Below are 24,495 nucleotides of genomic sequence, written 5' to 3'. Positions count from 1 at the left end.
TTTTAAAGTAAGAAATGAAATTAGGTTTATAGAAAGCACCATTTCAGGCTTTTAATAAGATGGTTTTGAGAAAGTAGAGCTTAAAAATGTTAACAGTTGGCCAGGTAGTTAATATTTTTCTCACTGCTAATGGACTGAATTGATTTTGAGTGTAGTTTTGTTTTCCTATATAGGGAATAAAGGAAGTTGAGGATAATTGTTTTCTGTTCTTATACATATATAATAGCACACTATTTCAGGGGAGAAAAAGTACCTCACAACAAAGTAGTTAAATCTCCCTTGACACTTGATTTTTTTACCAGTCCCCGTCTCAACTCTGGTACTGTTTTCTGGGCAAAGTTCAGGATAATGTTCGGTTTAAAATCAGAAGTCAACTGGTCTGTAATAGTTTGTAGCTATTTGTGCACTATATTTAGACTTATTTGAAAACAAACTCAATGTTGAACAGTAAACTGCTGTTTAATTATGGAAAACATGAATTGCATTAAATTGTATGCAAATTCAGACAGTGCATCTTTAAAGCTGTGATTTAGTTGAATTTTGTCAAACAGCAAATTTTGTTTGTTAGTTGGAAGAGTTCATTATATGACCAAACAAATTTAATATTGTCTAGGAAGTTTATTTTGGGAGTACAGAATTTCAAATTTCAAAGATTTTTATTTTATTAGTGTATTCTACTTGGGTAGAATATAAGTGGGACAAATGCTAATTTATCCAAATCCGAGCTGAAATCCATGTAGACTTTATCAGCACTTAAAAGAGTTTTGTAATTTGATACTTTCTCTATTTTAAAATGTGTATGCCCTGCAGGCTCTGTTAAAACTGCAGGTAACTGTCTTCAGTACTTACTTTTTTTTTCTTTTCTATTTACCTCGGGAGTCCCACTGAGCAAAAAGCATCAAGAATATTAAATTTCATTACAATAAGTACCTACCTGCTTTGCCTCCAAGGCTGTTCTTATATTCATATTTTGCAGGACATAACCTTTGCTGAGTAATATTTGAATTATTGCTTCCATTTTTATAGGGCAAATAACTGAATGCTTTATTTGATATTAGTTTACTCTTACCAAGTGTGGATAGGACTCCCCAGAAAAATGTAAGCCTGGAACAGCGCTGCTTACTTGCAGATTATTTTAAACCCTTATATAGTCCATAGTTCATTTGGGGAGAAAATTTCTTTTTGTGCAAATGGCATTTCAGGAAAGCCATGTGAATATATTCATAAACATGTTTAGTTCATTGGCAAAATATGAGAGAGAGTTGGTGCAGAATTAACCCGCACAATTAAAATGAGGTGTCTTTTCAAAGCATCCATCAAATGTCTAAGCAATCAAAAATTGGTAAATTCTTCTTTCACCTTGTTGCATGGCACTGCTTTGTACCAACAGAAGAAGTAGAATTTTGAGGGGAAAAAGGTTAAAATACTCTCATGAACACTTCAGAACTACTGGTTCTATAAGAATAAACAATGTGCCTATTTCTAAGAAACCATTTTCCTAAAGTAATTACTGAATATGAGTCTAATAAATGAATAGTGCTATTATATTGTTTACAGCCTATTGAAAAACAGTGCTTTCTTCCTACATAGCAGTGGACTTGTGGGGATCAGGATTAATGATTCCAGAAGGACTGTTGTCTGCTGTGGCACTCTAGAATTCCAGTTTTAACTAAAATGGAAAATCCTCTGCATCTTCAAAGCTGCTGCTCTTGTTTGCTCTCAAAAAAAACCCAAAAACACACACCACCAAAAAGCCTATGTAAATAAGAATTGTTAAATAGAAAAGTGTAACTATGTACAAGATAATGTGGATTATGTATAATGAATATTAGTATTGTTATTATACATACACACACACATATATATACATGCATATATATACATATATACATACACACACACACATATATATATACACACATATGTAGAGCCAAAACTGCTTCTCCAGAGAAGAAGCAGAGGGAACTCGGACTGTTTAGTTTGGAGAAAAGAAGGTTCAGGGGAGACCTTATTGGTCTCTACAACTTCCTGACAGGAGGGTGTAGCACGATGGGGTGGGTCTCTTCTCCCAGGTGACAAGAGTCAGGGCAAGGGGACACGGCCTCAAGTTGCACCAGGGGAGGTTTAGATTACATAGCAGGGAAAAAGTCTTGACTGGAAGGGTGAGCATGGGTGACAGGCTGCCCAGGGGAGTGGTGGAAGAGCCACCTGTGGCCCCATTAAACATGTGGATGTGGCACACACAGGGCCATGGTTTAGTGGTGAACACGGTGCTGTCAGTGGTTGTGCTCAATGATCTCGGAGGTGTTGTTCAACCTAAACCATTCTATGAGTCTATATATTACACATATAATATGTATATTTGTCTGTGGTTTATGAAGGGTTGGAGTTCTGCCCACGAAAAGGCATAGAAGTATTTGTGCAACTCTGCATCTAATTAATTTACTGCTATTAACTTTTGCCTAAAAGGAATCAATATAATTAGTTTGTGAAATAACTTCAGATCTTTACTGAACAAATGCTTCGAAATTTGGAAATAGACCTTTCACTTCGATTTCTCATTAGATTTTCACAGTGCTACTTAAATAATTAAGGACTTTTTTTTTTTTCCTGAAGGCTGGCCTTGAAATTCTCAAACACTTTTGAGCTTTTTTCATTTTAATACAGGGAATGGGGTGTTAAGGCTTAAGCAAAGATATCTCCTGCCACAACTCTTGATAAAGGTTATTTTTCTTTTTAACTGTTAGAGAAAACTTTAAATCTTTCAGTAATTTATTTGATATAAATTGTCTGTAATTATGTAATATTATCAGCTTTGTAATTATGCTGGCATCAATACATCCTCAATTTCTGTGGCTAAGAATAAAACCCTCTTCCTAGATTTAGAAGTTAATTCACTGATTCTGTCTCTTCTCGGGACTGCTATAGGGGAAATGATATGTTATTGCTGACCCCTTCTGCCCCCAGGTTATCCCGTGCCCCAAGAGGACAGCTCTTTTGCTCGTTGTCTGCACAGTCCATTTTGGAGACAGTGCTGTTTGGATTGCCAAACAAAAGTTCTCTGGTTCTGTTAAAGATTTTAGCATGTTCTGTTGACTGATGGAGCTGAGTGTGTTGCCCTGGAATGCTGTTCAGAGTAACTGGAGTGTTGAGGGCAGTGCAGTGCTGCAAGCCAGGATTGTCCCGTGGTTTGAGCAGGCACTGCTGCGCTGCTTCAGCCTCTCAACCCCTTGGGGATAAAGAGGACTTGGGGCCTTGGCAGTGATATTCTGTAGATGACAGAGGGAGATTACTTGTGATAAATTAAGGAGGTTGAAATACAAAGGGATGTATTGTTGCTGTTGTTGTTTTCCAAAGAGGGTAAGACTGGTTACCCTTTTGTATAACTTTAATCAAACAAAGTGCATCTAAGTAGCAGGGAAATTGCTCTATGCTTACAAACAGTGGTAAAAAACCAAATATCTCTGTATTAGATGTAGATGTTTAGGCCATAAAACAACTTGTACCAGATTCACTGTTAGTTAGCATTGTAGTTAGCAATGTATTTGTTAAACTGAATGCCAATTTCTTTGTTTAGCAGTCTTTTGATGGAGTTTAAGCCAGTCAGCTGTTGAAATGTTTGGGGGTAGTTTGGGAAATAATGCTTTAGTATTTCAGTTCTACTATGTCTTAAGTTAATTAAGCTCTAAGAACTGGAACAGGTATATCATCATAAAAGTCTAGATTCTTATAAGGTCAGCAGTTCTCCAGTACACAGTAATAAATGCAATTCCTGAAGGTCAACATTAATATGGTTCAAGAATTACATCTTCAAACTGTATTAGACACAGCCAGTATTATTTTTTGTCCATAGTGACAAAATTAACTGATTTAAATGCATTGCTTGCATCTAAATATTTCATTTTCACCATGGACTGGAATTTAAAATGCTTATGGTGAATCATTATGTTGTTTTTTTTATTAGTATAGAGGAAAAAGTAAATAACGAGTGTGTCTTGTAAGCAATTTCATAGATTTTCTGCTGACCTAGTATAGAAAGTTGTTAAATTTCTCATCATCTCATGAAACCAGGTCATCTAGGTAGATGTGTTCATTTCACTTTTTCAAACAAGAAATCTGTTTTTAGTAAATGAGCTGTGGGCTCCAAGGGTGAAGGGAAAAAAATCCAGCAGTACTTCTCTGCAAAGGCTTTCTTTGTTTTGAATGTCTGAGTGAATTCTGAATTACTTAAATTTCTTACACTGTAAATCATTCTGTTTCTTACTGATGATAGAGCATAACTTTCCTGCCTTTGATCATGCATGCAATGAAAGAATTTTCTCAATTTTGTAATATGCAAAATGTGAGATTTTTAGGATATAACTTAAGATACGGCTTTTCTCCAGAAGGAATTTAATTCCTAATGAATGCTATACTGTTTTCATATATGTCTGTAAAATACAAGAATGTACTATTATAGAAATGTTCCTGAATTACTGCTTCTGTGGTGGATGTATCTCAATTATGTCTCTTCAATTTTGGCCTCTGCTGGCTTTTTGCAAAGTTATTTGTTCTGTCAACTTCTACATCGAATATGGTTGCTCCAGTGAACAAACTGACTTAGATGAAAAAATGAACCTCTGTATGGTTTGTGTGATTTGCATGTCTCAAAAAATCTGTTATTCTGGCTCATGTTTTGGAGCTGTGTAGTTATCTCTCTAAAAGTCAATAGGGTTGCTAGTGCTTGATAAACTTCTTAAAAATTATCCTAAAGCTGATTTTTTCCAAATTTAGACTAAAATCAGAGATAATGATTATTTATTTATTTATTTGTGTATTTATGGTCTTCTCTCCCATATGCAATCAGATGCTTGGAAAAAAACATCTGCTGCTCCTACTCAGGTTTTTGATCTCATCAATTTTCTCACTGATACTTTGGTGCAATAAATTCATCTTGTTTGTTTTTATTGTTGTCGCTTTTTCATCTAAAAGTCATTACAATTTATGTTCATACTGATTCTCCATCTTTTCTCAAAGATCAATCTTCAGTGCCAACAATGATTGGAAAAAATTACATTTGTTATCCATTTTGAGACTTCTGTGTACATTTTACAAATGTACAAATCCTCTTCACCATCTTAAGGACTTCAAGGTTATAAAGTCAAGCAGTTTGTAATGAGCAGAAATATTTTTTAAGTCTGGATGGTGCTTGTAGTAATTAATGTACTCTTTGTGCATGCATTATCTTAATTCTGTGAGGTGCTATTTTTATTTGCTAAAATACTGTGCTCTTTTCTCACAGTATTCAGCTTGCAGGGAATAGCTTTCTGTGAATTTCATGCTGAGTCAGAAAAAGACACAGCAAATATTTGCACAAAATTGCATTTTTGTGACCAGTTTGCCAGTTTGTCAGACTTTTGATGCTTTTCTATCCCTTTCAATATCAGAGCAATCTGTCTTGTTCATTTGCTGCAAACCATCTCACCTGAGAAATAATAAATATATGAAAGGTTCTTCAGACAGGAAGGAGCTTTTCCTAGTGTTGTGTTAACTTATGAATTGGATGATTTGAAGTAGGGGCGTGTTGCACTGGAACAACAACAAAAAAATCTTGTCTTGTAATGCATACCCAGGAAAGGTGTTGAACTGAGGGAATTCACAGTGAGCTGATTCACATTTCATAAATTCAGAGGTTTTGATTTGGTAATATTTCTGTCTTTATATGCACAATGTGTATCCCTGTGCAGTGCATGCAAAAAGAAAGAGAAATATTAGAATTCTATGGAAGTTAATAAGAACTGGCTGTTTAATGAGATCAGGATTTGACTTTATAGTGTGTCCATAGCCTCCTATCTTTTCTTGCAATGCCACTTACTCAAGACTTAAAGCATGCTTCATATGAAGAAGTTTTTTGGAGGAAGGAAAGTGGTGACATTTGTTTTGTTGAAATAGAGTTTATTCCTTGTGTCAAAATTTCTTCCTGAATTTACTGTTTCTGATCTCTGTTAAATGAAATGTAGGAAGGGTCCCCTTCACTACCCTGTGCCTAACACGTGCGTGGGTAAATTGTTGTGTGGTTTGTGCAACGCTACTCCTTGTGTCTCACCCAGCAGAGGGTGGCTGGAGAGACCCTGTCTGCTCCTGGGCTCTTCTCTGCACAGAAACTTGATAGGAAGTGGGGTTGTAGCTATGCTGTCTTGGGGAATTGGTTAGAGAGAAATTGTAACATTAGCAAATGTTGAAGATGTGGGAAAAACAAGTCTTGCTTCATCGTGTGTTGGCTGATTGAGCTGGGTGAGCTCTTTTAGAGCTGTGACTTGCAGGACATGCACATGAGGGTGTCAGAGAGGGCTGTGCCATGGAGGGGGATCACTAGAAACAAGATGTGGATGTCTTTTGAAGCTACAGAGACCAATGCCCAGGGAGAGGAGGGGATGAATAGTAGGAAAACTGTTCATGAAACAATTCTATTCCTTAATATCAAATCCTGTTCATTAATGTTTCCACATGCTTGTTCATTTTGGAACCTCTTCTATATTTTGATTTCATCTCCACGCTTTCTGTATGTGTGTGTTATACCCCATTCTCATTGTTCTGAATTTCAAAATATGCATCCTCAACTTCCCCTTGGTTTACTTTTCAGATGTGTAAATTTGCAACAGAGTAGGTGATTTGGTGTTCTACTGGTGACATGTGATTTGTCATTATTTGGGAAAGGCAGCTTTTCAACAGCAATTATGCCTAAAATTTGCTATAAATCCATTAAATCTTGATGAGAAGATCATGCCTGTTAAAATTTTATTTCCTTTTCTATAACATCTTTTCCCACAGAGTGTAACCAACTTTAGAGAGGAAAAAAAAAAAATTACACCAGCAAGTATGGGTAGTAAAATATAGTATATGAATTCAGACACTACCCTGTTAGATGTCTATGTAGATAGTTGACAGTTTTACTAACTTCCTATCTCCAGTCATAAGATTTTGTGCAGTAAAAAAGCAAAGACTTCAAGACAAATTTTTTAAGGAAAGGTTAATGAAAAACAGGGAAGAAGTCATTAAAAGAGTAAAATGTAGAGTACGATTACAACATATGTTAGTGGAGAACATGGTGTAAGGAACTGTAGTTGATCCCGAAGTTTTTAGAGCCTAATAAAGTATGCTGATGTTATTTTAGCTGGGAAGTCCTGAGGTTCCTCCTGTCTAACCTGAGGATGTGGATTGAAGACTATCGCTTCGACGGGTTCCGCTTTGACGGCGTTACGTCGATGCTGTATCACCACCACGGCATCGGTAAGCTTTGTCAGCTCTGGTCTCTGCACCCCTGTTACTGCTCTGCTGCTGTGGAAATGGTGCTGTAAAGTGCATTAGGGGGGAAAAAGGGGGTTTAGCACAGAGCTAGAGGGGTGGGAAGGGGAAAGGGACAAACCAGGCTTGCTAGTGATGAGCAGTGGGATGGCACACCCAAAATTTGAGGGCAGGAGCTCAGGAAGATCCCTCAATCTGCCCCACAAGGTGTCAAACAGCTATAACAAACCACACTGGAAGTGTTTCTGTACCAACACACGCAGCATGAGGAGCAAGCAAGAGGAGCTTGAAGCTTTAGCCCAGTCCCAGGGGTTCGATATCAATGGCATAAGCAGAACTGCTGGGATAAGTTCTGTGGCTGCAGTGCCACAGTGGATGGTTGGATGGGAGCACAGCACAGCTGGCACAAACAGGTTCAGAAGATTCCTAAAACACCTGGATGACACAGGGTGTGATTCTGGGGGATGGTCCTGTGCAAGGCCAGGAGTTGGACTCAGTGATCCTGGTGGGTCTCTTCCCATTCAGGGTATTCTGTGAATGATCAAAAAGTTCCAGATTTGTTAATTTTATTGCTTTGTAGCTATGAGGATAGATGGAAAATCATTAATGCATTTTGTGCTTATAAAATGAAATATAGTGTGAAATGCCTGTGCTTTCTAAATAAAATGAAACTGTGGCTTTTAAAACTTCTTATTAGGCACAGGGTTCAGTGGAGACTACAATGAGTATTTCGGCTTACATGTGGATGAAGATGCTTTGTGTTACCTGATGCTGGCCAATCATATGATTAATACCTTGCATCCAGAATGCATAACCATAGCAGAGGTAAGATCATTTTGCCATCCTCAGTGACATTAATATTAATTAGTTTGCTTTAGGATGTGAATTTCCTGTTAATTATCAAGTCACAGTTCGGGTACTCAAGCAGTGACATGAGCTGAAAAATATTAATTAGTGGACAGACATTGCCTGGTGGGGAAAAACAACCTGAATATGTACTCTGGGAATTTTCTCTACATTAATAGACTGTTAATTAATGCAGTGATTTCTTTTCCCTTTTTTTCTTCATCACCCTGAATCTGTAATGAGAACTGTTTTTATTAGTTTATTACTTGTGCATGATAGCCATTTGTCAGTAGTGCTCTGCGGTACTAAAGATTAACAGCCCTAATGATATTTTGTATATTTTGAATTATATTGGTATATCTGACAATTACCCTTCAAATTAAACACCATAAACCTATAAATGTTGAATATATAGGCTAATTTCAATTTATTATTAAGTTTCTCCAGGTTTCTGAAGGAGTAAATAGACTATATTACTTGAGTTGATTGAGATCAATTTTTTTGACTGACAAATGTTGCTGGCACATGGAGCTTCTAAGAGTATGAAATAGCAGAGCAGTCAAAATTCTGTGAATATTTTCATTGATATTTTGTCTTTATCCAGATGAAAAAGCATTTAAACATCGAGAATTTTTTTTCCTGTTGTTATGTTTAAATAATTCATTTTGTTTAAAAGAAAAAGTGGGATCTGTGATAGCATTAGGGACTTATATGGATTTCTAATAAAAGGATTTGTGATGCTTAAGAATTCTCTATCTTTGGGGGAAGCAAAATACTGCTTAACTTTATTTCTTACTTAAGGTAATGTTTTCTATTATAACAGTATCTGAGGAGCAATCAGTAGCAGACTTGAGGTGCTTTCAGTGAGCTGTAGGCTTACGTGAAATTTAATCAGTTAATTTTTAGGTAGTCCCAGATTATAAGCATTCCTACCAAAGAAATTTGGAGTTTAGTTGTCTTGTATTACTTGGCTTAGGAGTTCTTTTTTTTTTTTTCAATAAGATATGTCTTTAGTTTCTCTTGCTTAAGTTGAAGCTGCTTCTTTTTCAATACATAATTTTCTGCCTCGGGAAGTCGCTACATGAATCATAGAATTGATCAATGTGCTTCATGGTTAAAGGAGAACTTCAGAAGGAGAAGCTATTGACATAATTGAAAATTACAAAAGGCAATGAAGAATGTCTGCTTGCCTATAGAAGCAGTGCCATGTGAGAAAAATGTTTTTCTCTGGCCATAACTAATTATAATATATTCCCTAATTAATGTAATTAATTGATGATTTTACAGCTTTTTAATATTCTGTATATTCACTGTCTTAGTAATTGCTAATTTTTTAGGTGTTACTGAGTATATTTTTACTGAGCTTATTTTTCATTTTGGTGTTTTAAATAAAGTGGTGATTGAAGTTCTTTATAATGGGAAGAAAAAATGTTAAGTAAAAGTCTGTCATGCCTGAAGTATTGTAAACACAAACAGGCAAAGAAGCAGTGTGCTGTGGGTTCTATTTTTGTATGCAGCTCTTTTCAAACCTGGCCTGAACAAATGCTTTGAAACCAGCGGTTTATTCATAGCATAATAGAATGGCCTGGGTTGGAAGAGACTTTAAAGATCATCACGTTCCAACTCCCTGCTGTGAACAGGGACACCTTCCACTAGCCCAAGTTGCTCAGAGCCCAATCAAACCTGGCCTTGAACAGGGATGGGGCATCCACAACTTCTCTGGACAACCTGTACCAGTGCCTCACCACCCTCACAGTAAAGGTTTTCTTCCTAATATTTAGTCGAAACCTACTCTCTTCCTATTTGAAACCCTCCCCCTTGTCTTATCAATACGTACGCTAGCAAAAAGTGCTCTCCATCATTCTCATGGGCTCCTTTCAGGTACTGGAGGGCCACAGTTAGGTCACCACAAAGGTATTTTTCTCTCAGGCTGAACAATCACAATTCTGTCAGCCTTTCCTCATAACAGAGGTGCTCCATCCCTGATTATTTTCATGACCCTCCTCTGGCCTGGCTCCAACATGTCCCTGTCCTTCCTGTGCCCAGCACAGATTTGGATTTCTGGGCTGCAAGAGCCCACTGACAGTCACATCCAGCCTCCCACCCACCAGCACCCCCAATTCTTTCTCTGTGGCTGCCCTGGATCTGTTCATCCCCAGCCTGGATTGATAACAGGGGTTGCCCCAACCCAGGTGCAGCACCTTGGGTTTGTGTTTTGCTAAACTTCCTGAGACTCCCATGGGCCCACTGCTTCCAGTACAGACATCACTGAGACATGCCATTCCTGTCTGAAGCCAGCATACCTGGCCATCCACTGTCAAAACCCCAATATTTTGGTAGTGCCACCAGCCATGGAGCAACATAAGAATAGACTCAGTCCATCCATTTCTTTCAAAGTTGCTGCCTTCAACTAGAGTTATAGAAGAGAATAGGGCTTGTGCCTCAGCTTCCCTTACCAATTGTCCTGAGGCTCTGAATCCCTTTGTGATCCCCCTTGATTGTGTGTTGCCACTTCATTGCACCCATGTGGAAGCTCAGTAGTGGATTGTAGTCTGAGGGCTGTACCAGGCTAGGAAGTTTCCTGGTAAAGTACATTTGATGGAAGATCTACTAAACAAACTATTTATGATTTTTTTTGTGTGTGTGTCCAGTTAAAATTTGTAGACATAGATATAAATACTGTTAAATTTGGAATTTTACTTCCCAAAAATCTGTCTTTCAATATTGTGACTAAAGTAGATGGGAGCTGCTTGAATCTCAGACTTGGACCTTCTCCAGGCAGGTGTCATGGCATCACAGAAAAAGGCTTTTGTTTCACATCATCATGTTCTGTATAATCTAGGGACCAGGATTCTATCTTTCTGACTGATTTAGGAGAGTTATTGAATTTTTTATCACATCTAAAATTTGTAAAGAATTTCCACTTCACTGTTTGTTCTTTATGGCATGTGGAACAGACACAGTTTCCTGTGTGATCCAGTGGCTGCTGACTGAAGGGGGATAATGCCCTGCTTTGATCTCCTGGCTTTGCTGTTCACACAGCCTGGCATGTGCTGGCCGTCCCTGCTGCCAGGCCAGGCTGCTGCCTTAGGCTCAGCTTGCTGCCTTAGGCTCAGCTTGCTGCCTTAGGCTCAGCTTGCTGCCTTAGGCTCAGCTTGCTGCCTTAGGCTCAGCTTGCTGCCTTAGGCTCAGCTTGCTGCCTTAGGCTCAGCTTGCTGCCTTAGGCTCAGCTTGTTGCTGGCCCACAGCCCCAGGCCCGTCCTCCCCAGCAGAGCTGCAGCCCAGCCTGGCTGGCCCAGCCCGTGGCCCATCCCAGGGTCGGGATTAACTTGGTGACAAGCTGTGTGACATTTCTGCTCATTGATTCCTCCAGCCAGTCCCTCTGGATGGCAGCCCTGCCCTCCACCCCTGGGATGCCATCCATGAGCTTTGGTTGATCTGGTTGATCTCCTCCCTTATGTCAGTGTCTGTGTTTGCCTGTAATGTGTATGTGTGTATGACTTGAAGTGTAAATATCTTTTTCACTACTCCAGTGCAGCAATTGGATTGAAAACTGGATTGAATCCAGCAAATTAGAATGAACTTCCTAATTAAGCCCTGGTTCTAGTCAGTATTAATTCCATAAATTCTCTTGTGTAGATGCAGGAGGTGTTTGTTAATCCATAACTGCTGTCAGTGAGAAGCCATTCCCCCACAAAAGTTAATAAAATTGAGTACTGATGGATATTTTACAATTATTGGAGACTTGCATTTTCTGTCCAGATAACTTTGGAAAAGAATGCTGCGTGATAAAAATGTCTAACAACATGCCGAAAAAAATATTTTGATAACTTGGAATTACAAATTTAAGAATAGTCAGTTTCCATCAATATGAAACTGGAAAATTATGCAGTGAGAGCATGTCACTTCCCAGGACATGGATCAATAGGTTTGGCATTGGGAAAAGAACAGAGATTGTATTTTTCTTCCTTAGAGTACTTTATATTTAACCTTTTTTAATGCCATTCCTTATGCAAAATATCAATAAACAAAATGAAGGTTTAATTTGTCTTTTGTTGACTACTTTGTACTTTCTATTGATTACCTGGAGCTCAAGAGAGCTAATTATTTCAAAATCTGCATCTACCGAGGTCTCTTCCCATTCAAATATCTACTCTAGTAAAATATTCTGAGGTAGAGTATTTGATGAGAAAAGTCATAATGCTTTTCTTTGTAACTTTTGCATTCAAACAGCCCATCTGGGTGTAGTAATAGCTGATTTAAATTTATTCTTTTCTCTCCTAACCAGGTCAGTCTGTGAAGCTGTTTATAGAGTGTTTGTATACCAGTATTACTGTATGGTGGGAAGCATGCAGTGCTATTTGCAGTGCTGTGGAAATCATCAGTGTTGTGGGGTGTTTCTTGTGTTCCAGGATGTTTCTGGAATGCCAGCTCTCTGTCGGCCTGTCGCAGAGGGAGGAGGGGGCTTTGATTATCGACTTGCCATGGCCATTCCAGATAAGTGGATACAGGTGGGAACTTCTTAAAAAATGCCTTCTACTCCTCGAATTGGGATGGTTCTCTGTCAGTGCATCCACATAAACACTGCTGAATCCTACTGACAAGTTTTGCTTTCTGCTGTGCTAATGTGCCACTGAAATAAATCCCGACAGGCTTGAGCACAGGTATTAGAGGCTGAAATGAGAGCTGTCAGATGTTCTGTAGGTTTCAGGTGAGGAAGTTCAGGAGCTGGGATTCACATTCCAGCTCATAATTGTTTTCTTCATACAATACACATAGGCTCCATTTCTTTGAAATAACCTGTATCTTGCAACAGCTGTAGAATGGGTAATCTATATTGAATGTGAACAGGTAGATAAAAAGTTAACCATATGCATATAAATATATAAAAAAACCTTTAATAAAACAATAAAAATCACTCTAAAAACATGCAATAAACTCTCCTGATACTAGGCATACAAATTGGCATTGAATATAAATAGTCCTGAAAGTTTAAGCAGAGTAAACCTAGGTGAATTAGACAAACACCTGCAATTGTACAGGGGGGGTTTCAAAAAGGAATAATATAAATCTGTAAATATTAATAAATTCTGACTACAATAAGGATTTATATCACCTTTTCCTTAATATAGAGAATCAAAAAGCAAAAAAGGCATAAACCACTAAATGATCTGGAAAGGCTTCCACTGATGTTTTAGAGAACATTTTTCAGTTAGATAGATGGTTACACCCATATCCATTGGGCTTGTATGATGATCTGAAAACAATAAATGTTTTGTATGACCATTAATGCTTCAATAAATATAGTGTGTAGCTATGATTAATAATTTTAAAAATTAGCTTTTCTTCAGCATCCTTCAGTTTTGTAACTAGGAGGTAGAGGGCCAGTTGAAAAACGGATTTCAAGCCTCTTTTCAGAAGATAAACTTGACAGCTTTTCTAACAAAGACACCATCATTAAAATTGAGAATGTGTAATTCTACATTTAGGTCCTGGAGTGCAGTAAGGGCTCATTTTTTTTTAACAACAAATACCTAACTGTGATGTTGTGTGGGTTTCTTGGAGTTTTGTTAGTTTGTTTTTTGTTTTCTACTTACTACATTTTAGGGCAGGTAAGATGAGCAATTTCCTAGGTAGGCAAAATGCAAGTGGCCAAGTTCATGTTACGTGGGGAAAAAAAGAAAAAAAAGTAAAGTAAACCAGACTGTAGAATTATATAAGTGCAAAAAATTTACCACCTAATTTAGCAATCTCTGACATGGTCTGCTTAATTTAATTTGCAATACTTGGATAGGAAACATAACTGTGCTGCAGTAAATTCTGTTCTTTAACTGGAGAAAATGTCAGTTTTTGCAGCTTAAACATGTACTTGACATGGAACAGCGTGGGGCACTGATGGGATGTTGGGTGCAAATCAGTTAAAATTGGGTTTGTACAAGAATTCAGCGTGAGGGAGGCAGGAAGCTTCTCACCAAAGAAACTGCAAATAAGTGACCACAGCAGAGACGTGGAGTTGGGGAAAGAGGTGATGCCAGTGTTTGCTACCACATTTCTTGAAGGGAAAAATAAATCTGAGATGATTGGAAGGGAGAAGTTTAGATAAACAGTTTATCAGCTGTTACCAAACTCTCCTAGACAGCTTACGCCCATCTCTCTCCAGTTCTTAAGTACATACCTGTTAATAGGAATTTTTCTAAGCAACTTGCTAAAGCCAGTTTGAAAATTGAAGAATCTCCAAGAGACTCCATGAACTAATTCTGAGAAATCTATAAAAGTAAAAGAGATAAGCTGTTTGTCACAGCAGTGGTTGTACTAGTTCAGATTCAAGATAAATGTAGTATGGAATATAGTGCTACATAGGGACCTCGAGGTGTTCAGAGCCAGAATTTATGGACTTAAAAAAAAATCAACAAAGAAAGGAGGGAAAAGAAAAGACTGTTTAAGAGTATATGGGCAGTTACAATTATAATGTTAAATTTTATAGTGTGATATTGACCATCTTGTGCTGTTGCCTTTTTATCACTTCTATTTTTATTTGTGTATATTTCTGTATATGCATCTAAGTTGTAGGGATCAATGGAAGTCTAAAAAGTGGTGCAGAAAAAAAAACAACAAACACTGAGATTGAGCTAGTTTTAGCAGAGGAAGGAAATAATGTGATATGAGGCAGAAAATTCCTATTAATGGGATTCAATTTAAATTGATAAAAATTAGGAGGTAGCACCACAGTGCTCAGTGGTTAAGTTTTATTTGGAAGCTGATTTCCTGATATTGTGAACCAGGCAGGTCTGTCCCCACATATTTCTCCCTTGGTTTTGGTGCAGTGCTCTCTTGCAGGTCCTATCAGTCACATTAATTGCTGTATCAGAGGATTCACATAATAAATGGCAAAACCTGTTGTCCGTGCTTCCCCAGGGAGACAGAGGAGAAACAAAGTATTCTAGGTTTATATTTATGTGCTAGAATTAAAAAGAAAAACAACTCTCTGGATAATCAGAGAAAGCTTATCACTTCAGAACTTGGGAGTGTGAGAATACAGTTCACAATCCATTGGAAATTTCCATGCCAAGATAATGTTACATGTTTTCAGTTAAACCAACTTCTCAGTGATCTTTCTTTTATTTCTGTAGATAATTAAGGAGCTGAAAGATGAAGACTGGAATATGGGCAATATTGTGCATACATTGACAAACAGGCGGCATGAAGAAAAATACATTGCTTATGCAGAGAGTCATGACCAGGTATTTCCAGCTGTTTGTTTGCTCATAACCAAGTCAAAGATCTTGTTTAGAAATTTGGTGATTTATTTGGTTGGGTTTTTTTCTGGTTGTTTTTTTTAATGAGGAAGCAGTTGAGGAGATGAGCAGTTGAGAAGAATTTCAGAAATAGGTAGATTTGGACTAGTGCTCTTTCTTTTTGTACCTTTGTTAATTGTTTTGTTTGGGTTTTTGAAATTTGTTTGTTTGTTTTGGGTTTTTGTTTTGTTGTGTTTTTATTGTATGATCCTTCATTTTAGTAAAAGAATCCTTCCTGGAGTGCATTGGCTTTCAGTTTTGTTTTGTTTTTAAGAAATGAGTAGCAGCTTCTTGTTTTGTCTACCATGGGACATAGGAAGGTGTATAATGCATGCTTTTGAAAATGCTGTGTCCATTAAATAAACTGGAACACTATTTCTGATAAGCATAAACAATATGCCAATTTAAGTAATTGGTTGGTGACTTCTTTTCCCTCTCTGAAAGTCTTTCTCCTCTGGAAGGATTGAAAGCATCCTCTTTTGAGACGTAAATGAAATGTTCTGTAGCAGTTTGGTTCAAAGCACAGCAATCGTAATAGTTCTTTGTATGGAAAAATGAAAAAGTTAGGATGAGTTTGGATAACTCTCATCTCCCACAATCTTTTAAAGCCTTGTTTCTGAATAGTCAGAAAACACGTAATTTGAGAATAAAAACTTTTAATAAAAATTTGATGTTTTATTTAAGTAACCTATCTTTCCTTTATATAATAGAGGTTGATTTTCCATTTCCTGTACCTTCTATAATAAATGTCAACAGAAATGTCCAAAACAAGTTGTATATTTTAAAAAGAACATTCTGAGTTTACCATTCATTATATCCATTTTGTGTACCTATTTACATTCTAATCTCAAGGTCTGTTACAGTGTTCATTTAATGCGTGATCCTCATAAAGAACTTCAGAAATTACTTGAAAATGTATATTATTCTATGATAAGCTGCTTTCATCAAAGCTGATTCTTCACCCTAAAGCATGACATATAACATTGCTGTTGCTATTCTTTTATTTCATGTTGATTTTTAGAAATTGAGTTGTTTTCCGTATCACTTTGCATTTTCAGTTTAGAATGTCATACTTAGAGAAAAAAAATCTCATTATTTTTAATTAAAAAGAAAAGATGATTAGACATACATCAGGCTGATATGTGAAAAGTAGGATAGAGAAACAAAAAATGTAGATATAATTCAGTCTGGAGATGCCTGAAGTGATGCATGTGAGGGTACAATTCTGGTTTCTTATATGTTGTAATGGGCTATGAGCTGACTGTTGCCAGTCAGAATACAAGGCCTCATGGTTGTAAAAAGTGTGAAAATAGCAACTCCAAAGCTAATAGCTGTCAAAAAAGCAGATGCAGTCCTGGGATTATTATGAGTGGAATAGAGCAAAGAGCACAATCAGCATGCCACTGCAGTCTTTCCTGGTTTGTGTGCATCTTCAGTGTTTGAGACAGGTTTGGTCCTGTATCTTAAAGGATATACAGCATAACTGGAAAAAATGCTGTGGAGAGATATTCCTTGAAATATGCGGCTATGAATTGATTTTTATAAGAAAAAAAAACCCTAAACATAATAAGATTCTTGGGGTAGCAAAGAGATCATTGAAGGAGGAAATATATCCATTTATAAAATCACAGCTTCCACAGAAAACATGAATAGGGAAACACTTAGCTGTTCTTCCAATGGAAAGATCAGGGGATATTAAATGGCACTAACAAATGCCACATTCTGAGTCCAGAAAATAGTTGCTCATTGCAGTCTTCAGTCTTGTCATTGTCACATAGGATTTTTTTTTCCTTTAAATAGAGTATTTTTTTACTTAAGAGAATAATCTATATATGCTGTTATATTGTCAGCTGGAAAATGAAAGGATGATGGTGCTTTTCAGCTAGACCTGTTTACAGTTCATCTGTGTCTCTGGAATTTAGTAAGTTTTCATTCAAGAGTATGAAAGAAGAATTGGGCTAATTGAACAAAAATCAGCTATTTAAATATAAATGTTCCAAAACGTTTTCGACTAGCTGCCTGCTAATGTATTGAATAGCATTTTGTGACCTTTCTCAAGTAACAGTGAGCAATAGCAAGTTAGTAATTCAGTTTTTTCTTTTGTGTGAAATCACAGAAAACCAATCACATTCTTAATTGCATATAAGTGAATGCTTCATACTCACTCTGCATGTCTGAATCAGAGGGTTTTTTTATACCTATTTGTTTTTACATTCCAGGAACTTTTACTTCAGATGTTCACTTTCTCATTTTCTGTGTTTGCTGTAAAAATTCCCAAATGATAGGTCAGTTGTGACTTACTGAGTTGATGCTAATATTTGATATCCGTAGGGGAAAAAGTTCTTAGAAGTAGTTATGCAGCTTGATCCCATTAGGTGAAATGTAGGACCAGGGGTTAGACAGCTGCTGGTTTGTTATATATGATAACAAACACTGAATCCCATCAGTCCAGGAGCCCCAGGAACAATGGGGAGGGTTGCAAGGGAAAAGGAGACAATCAGGGGTGACTTCCAGTCCAGGCTCAGCTCATGGACATCCCTGCCTGGGTTTTTGGCAGCAGACCAGGTCTGTATTGCACATCACACAGTGCACAGATGCAGTGATCAGACTGTAGGGCCGCCATGACCTGATGATCATTTTGAGTGACAGGATGTTTCCTTCAGGAACAGGGGCTGGGTCATGCACACTGAGCCCTGACCTTGGCTCCTCAGCAATCTTGCGAGTGCTCCCCCTGCGATACAGACCACCTGTTCTTAAAGAAACCAAAACCTAGAAACACTTCTGTTACACCCAAGGGTTTTCTTCAGTGTCTTTTTGAACTGTTGTAGGCTCTGGTTGGTGATAAGACCCTGGCCTTTCGCCTGATGGATGCAGAGATGTACACAAACATGAGCGTGCTCATGCCTCTGACGCCGGTTATCGATCGTGGCATACAGCTTCATAAAATGATTCGTCTCATTACTCATGCACTCGGAGGAGAGAGCTATCTGAACTTCATGGGTAAGTAATCTCAGGAAAAAGTCTCTCATTTTCTCATCTACAGAATGTGTGGCAGGGAAATAAAATGATCTGACATCTTATATCCACAGTATTTATCACAGTGCTGAAATTTGGAGCATAAATGCTTTTATAGATTTATTACAAAAGGTAATATGCATTGTTTTTCTGTCTGTAAGATGTATGATAAGACAAGAAAATGAAATCAAGATGGTCTGTAAGTGTAAGAGAAACAACTTATACAACTCAAACTAGTATTTTAATTGTTCTGCAAGTCTGTCGGGTGGTGAGCTGTGGCTCACACAGCTGGATTGTATTTCATCTCTATTCTTTTACTCTCTTAAACTTTTTAGGTTAACAATGAATTTACTAAGGATAGCTGTGGGCTTATTTCAGTTATTAATTGTCAGGAAGTAGTCTGGAATCAGCTGACCTATTTCATTGCTTCTTGGTGCTTAATGAGGTAGGCAAGGACAAATCACAGACACAGGATATGCATTCTACTATCAAAGCACAGAAATTGTAAGAGTTAGTGGTACCTTCTTCTGGTCTATAAACCGTAAAATAAAACTGTTGCATTACTTCCTAAGCACAGTTGCTACAAGGAAGTTCAATTGTTAGTCTAATTTGATCAGCAACTTACAGTTTCATGTAGTTATCTTAAAAGTTGAATATTCTTAGCTTTATCCAAAATTCCAAAGCTATTTATGCTGTCTGTTCTTTGCCACATTAATTTGTTTAATTTCTTTGCAAAATAGTTCTTACTTTACAGTAAAGATTTTGTAATGTGGTCTGAGAAGTTCTGTGTAGCATTTGTGATAGTTTCATGGGGAACAAAAAGCCTAAAAGCCTGCTACAAAATCTCCATCTCAGTTTTCTGATAATATAACACTTGAAAATGATAGAAAATTTAGTTTAGTATTGTCTTCTAATTTTATGGTTAAATGTTTCATTATATAAAGTTTAAGGGCACTGTTGGATGTATATTGCCATTTGTCCATTATATGTATATTTATATGTGTATATATATGTATATTTAACATTATATTTTCTGACTAAAAGCCTAGAGAACATAGGACAGTGGTGACACTGGATTTAAGTTTGCCTGTACTGGTACATATGCTTTGTATTGGGAGAAAACTCAGAAAATACTGTGTTGATTTTCTTAGAAAGAAATGAAGCAATTTCAGTACAGAACAAACTAATTCATTATATACAATACTAGTGAAACTGTTATTTCCAATAAAATGCAAGTGTTGATTTTTGTAGGGTTTTTTTTGTGGTTTTTTCTTTTTTTTTTGAGAGTGAAGAGTTAATTAAAAAAATACTTACAAAATGTGCAATCAGGCACCAAAATGTTCAAGATGTGAGATGTATGCTTCCATTCAAACTAGCGATACTACAGTAGTAGCAGGTATTTAGGAAACAGGTGTTTACTAAATATTCCAGCTGAACTGCAGGTGTCCTTGCTCCAGATTGACTTAGTAAGATTAGAAATATAATCAGTAATGCAATGTGGCATGTTAAATCCAGCGTGTCAATGCTGGCTGATTGAGCAATTAATATTGGGTATCTCTGAGTACTGCAAATGCTTCAGTAACTACATTGTAGTTTGCTGTATGTAAAAGGTGAAAAGATTGCAATAACTGTTGGAGGAGAAAACATATAAATTCAGAATGTTAGCAGTCCTGTGGACTTAAAATGCATGTTGCAGCATGCTATCTAATTAAGCAAATACAGTGACAAATGAGTTCTGTAACTTGCAGTTTGTGTGAATGCCAAAGGTAAGAAGCCTTCTGTAGGTTGGGGGAAGGAGTGGAAATCTTCTTTCACAACACCTGGAGAAGGCATTCCAGTTGCCTCTGTCCTTCCTTAGGTGTTTTCATTAAGAATCTTTCTGTCTCTGAAAACCCAGCAAAGAAACACCCTGCTTTCTGGCTTAAGGAAAAACAAACCTCGTCTAAAAATGTTGTGTCAGGAGTGGAAATCTGTATTCTCAAATATCTCCTGCAGTTTCTCTTTGAAGATGTAGAATCATATTTGATGACACATGTGTTGGAGCATTGTTTGGGCTCCATACATGCAAGGAGATTCCTGCTGACAGAAGTTGTGCATCAAACACTGATTGTGGCTTTCTCTCATCTTTCTCACTTTTCATACTGGATGGTTCTCTGTCCTTCTTACAAGCATCTCTAAGAAACCACTGCAAAAATCCTGAAAGTTGTTATTCTTGTTTTTCATGTTTCTGGATGTTTAATTTTCACTAGAGGCTTTTTTCCTTCTTCCCACTTACTTGTATCCCAGTGTTGGCAGTTGTATTGTATGCAAACTTAAATGTGAATAGGAAAGTTCCGTCATTTCAGTAAACTGGTTCCCCTGTAACAAAAACCTTTGGGAACATTCTTACCTCCAATCTGTGTTTTAGTTTTATGTGCAGCTTTCCAGGTGATCTCTCTGGCTTCATATGGGCATCCAGCATGGAAGACTTAACCTAGGAAGGGAAAAACTCCATATACTTGGCTGAAAATGAGAATAACAATAAGTGTCCTGCATCAGTGAATGCACTCTCTGGAAGGCCAGTTTGTTTCATAGTAATAGTAAAATAGTAGCAATTGTTTTGAATCTTTTGCTGTCTAAATCCTCTTCTGTCAGAGCAGGTAGAGGCATCAATCCCAATGTAGCTGGAACCCAGCTCCTGTTTTAGACAGATTTTAATACTGAAACAGGCCAGTCATGAGTCAGAAGTTGTCACAGAATTTTAGGAGGCCACAAAAATTCCTCTGCAAGTTCTTCTGCACAATGCTTTAGTTGGGAGCACTTGTGCTTCTTAAGGGGTTTCTTTCTTTACTAGTTATCTATGAAGGCCTTGACATAGACAATGCACATTTGAATGTCTGAACTTTATTGACACTTATAGGCTCAAGCACTTACAATCTGTGTATATGAAATAGTGAAAGTAGTCTTTTTAATTGTAAATAATAAGAAAATTCCCTCTTCCTTCTCAATTATTATTGTTTGTAGTTATAATGATATTGAAATACCATACACATCTAATTAACTTCAAACCAGAAAAGTATGTGCAGAAATATTTAGGGCCATAGATCTCTGCCCTCCCTAATATCAGGATTTGAAAACAAATCCAAAATAAAAAACCTTGTCTGACTAAAATTCTTAATTGTCAGTTTTAGTCCCCTACAAAATAAAGTATTGAGATTAAGCATAATTCCTCAAGCACTAAACAAGGACTAATAGAAGTTGTTATAAGACTTACAGAGTATTACAGGAATCTTTTGATCTCAGCTTGAAAATGAAGATACCACTGTTGTTACCCAGCAGTGTTTAACTTCAGTGTAAAGACTCACACATATTTCCTGAAAATAACACTTCAACTTACTAGAAAACTGTTCTGTCTCTACATTCCTGCGTTTTCTTTTTGCTTCATTTTTCATTCTGCCCCTGAAGACAAGCTGTAGACAATGGTAATTGTTGTTCTTTAAATATTCCTTTTGTATTTTCTTGTTCATTGAACATGCCCTGCACTTAGGGAAACTCAGCAGGACATGTAAAAAAGCTGTGCCAGTTCTTCAGTGCACTTGTTTCCATGCTCTCTCCTTATCTTGCAAGATACATCTGTGTGTCTAGATTTAGACAAGCAAGGATAATTGTTTTATTGCCCCAAATATACATACCCAAAGGGCCTTAAATAGCATTTTGAGTCCTTGAGATCCTTCATAGCACAAACACTTACTGTTTTGTACCACTGTAGGGTCTTGCTTTTCATCTTGCTAACAATCATTTCCTTGGTCCTTTATTTTTTTTTTTTGTTTGAAATTGGCTTAAGCTCAAATGTATTGATTTAAATGGAGATTAGTTCCTATATGAACCTCTAGTACTATTTTTCATGGCTCTCCCATAGTAAAACAACTCTTAATTAAGACTCCAGAGACCAAGATTCACTCCCTGAAAAACAACTTTTGAGACTATAAATATATATATATATTTATATTTAGGAAGTTATTGGAAGCAACTAGAACATTTTTTGCAATCACAAGCATTGTCTGGTGATGTTACTGTTTGGGTTGACATTCATCTGTTTCACTGCTATCTAATTTGTCTGTTAAGTTTCCTCTGTCCCACTTGTTGGTTCATTTACACAGCAGTTTTATCCACCTTCTCATGTCTTAGGGTTTTTTTGCATGCACCAAAAGGGTTTCTTGTCATAAGACCTTGTTCTTTCTTTGTCCTTAAAAGTAAAATGCTGTGTATCATCTATTCCTCGGAGTATTTTAGGAAGAGAAACTCTCTCTAAATATCTCTAAAAATATTTTTTCAGTTATTTACCTTGAAACTAAGGAATTTCATAACAGCAGGCTCTCGAAAAAATTTTGGTAAACAAGAAAAGGAATGGTACAGAAACTGTATCAGTAGCACCAATATCAGTGTGAGAAAGATTTGTACCATTTTCTTTAATAATATTAATTAAAAACCTGAAATAAAAATGGTGCAACATGACTGTCACTATAAATTGGAATGTTACTTTAAACAGAATCTGAAGTACTATTTTTATTGCTACTTATTCTAGATGAAAAAGGAATTGTATCAAGAGAAAGGGTTCTTAGCTTAAACCTAAGGGAGTTTGGTTCTCTTTGACATTTTACATTTTTACAGTTTTTTCTGTTCACTTTCTTATGCTTCTTACATTTGTGCACTGGTTACAGGGTGACTTTTTTGCCCGTCGTCTAAAGAGTGCCCTCAGGAGAGCATAAGCACTTTAAACTCACTCACTTCAGTCAACTCCTCTTGATAAGCAACCTTGAAGTGCTCACTTGGTACAGATTGCAGCTTTAGGAGAGGTAGCTTGAAGTCATCCTTCTTAATATGCTTGCCTAGGATAGGTGACAAATATGCTGCCAGTTCTAGCAGTGCTTTAATTCCATGGCAGCCTGACAGAAAACAATTATGTTCACTTTAAAGTAGAAAACAAGGGTGTAATCTGAAATCTCGCCTACAGTTTCTCAGAGACTTAGTGATAGACCACCTACAACTTTGTTGCATAATACCCCATATGCAACCCCACTCACAGCTTGGGTTGGGCAGTGGCAGGGGGAAGAATCTGAATTTATATATTAGACTTCGTAAATCACTTTGACAGACTCTTCTGCAAGGTCTAGAGGTGCAAACCGTTAATATTTATTCATTTAGAGTTGATTGAAGCAAGCTTCATCTCTACACTTGCTCAAAACACATTAGAGTGACTGGGAGAAAACCAATTAAAGAGAGAGACTCGCTCATAATTTAGAACTAAATCACAAACAGACCTGTCTTATCCTACCTCTCTTCACAAATTAAGTATGTCCAAATATTAGGAGTCTGTTGTGGGGGTTGGTTGTACATCTTCCTTGAAAGTGTAAGGCATAAAGCACTGTACATGTGTGTGTGTTATTTACATACATAAATAAGATTATTAGTGACAGCAATCTGTATGTGGTGGTGCATCCATGTCCACACTATGACCTCTCAAGGCAGAAACCCAGGAACAGAAACCTTCACAGTCAGCAGCATCCTCAGAACTGCTTGAGAGCCAACAGCTGCTGCAGCTGTGTTCATGAAGTGAATCCAGGTAGGGTTTTCAAGGATTGAAGAGGGAATAGACTTAATCGAGGTAGCTGGCATGAGTGGCACTTTGTTTTCTCCCAGAGGAACGCCGATGTTTCCTCAGTTTGTACCGCATCTGCTGGGTATTGGCTGTGACTTCATTACCAGTGGAGAATATCTATGATGTATCGAGGCATTCTGACATTGTGCATCAGTTATAAAGTGTTCAGGGTTTTTTTAAGGATGGGACTGCTATTTTAAATTTTTTTTTTATTTTATTTATCATTATGCTTAGTGGCATCATTTAATCATGGGATACTGTTGTTGAAACTTCTGCTGGTGTCTCAAGCTTTGTTCCTAGGGCTCCATCTGTTGCCTTACATATTGTATGAATTGTACAGCTCACAGTTCTGACTTGTGACATCTCCACTGTCACTGTGTGAGTGCAGCCTTGTCTGCTAATATAATACTTGATGTG

General features: G+C 37.1%; 1 protein-coding gene across 1 annotated transcript in view; it reads left to right on the top strand.

Annotated features, from left to right (window-relative positions):
- Window positions 1–24,495, top strand: part of GBE1 (1,4-alpha-glucan branching enzyme 1) — a 136,828-nt gene that overhangs the window by 74,925 nt on the left and 37,408 nt on the right. Inside the window, exons 8-12 of the mRNA XM_063393930.1 lie at window positions 7,154–7,269; window positions 7,982–8,109; window positions 12,543–12,641; window positions 15,261–15,371; window positions 18,254–18,425. Of these exons, the coding sequence (XP_063250000.1) occupies window positions 7,154–7,269; window positions 7,982–8,109; window positions 12,543–12,641; window positions 15,261–15,371; window positions 18,254–18,425 (626 nt within the window). The remainder of the gene's footprint in view (window positions 1–7,153; window positions 7,270–7,981; window positions 8,110–12,542; window positions 12,642–15,260; window positions 15,372–18,253; window positions 18,426–24,495) is intronic.

The sequence above is a fragment of the Prinia subflava genome, chromosome 3 (assembly GCF_021018805.1).
Source record: "Prinia subflava isolate CZ2003 ecotype Zambia chromosome 3, Cam_Psub_1.2, whole genome shotgun sequence".
In the NCBI taxonomy this organism is placed as follows: domain Eukaryota; kingdom Metazoa; phylum Chordata; class Aves; order Passeriformes; family Cisticolidae; genus Prinia; species Prinia subflava.
The sequence above is the reverse complement of the archived record's forward strand: the minus strand, read 5'-3'. Positions and strand labels throughout refer to the sequence as shown.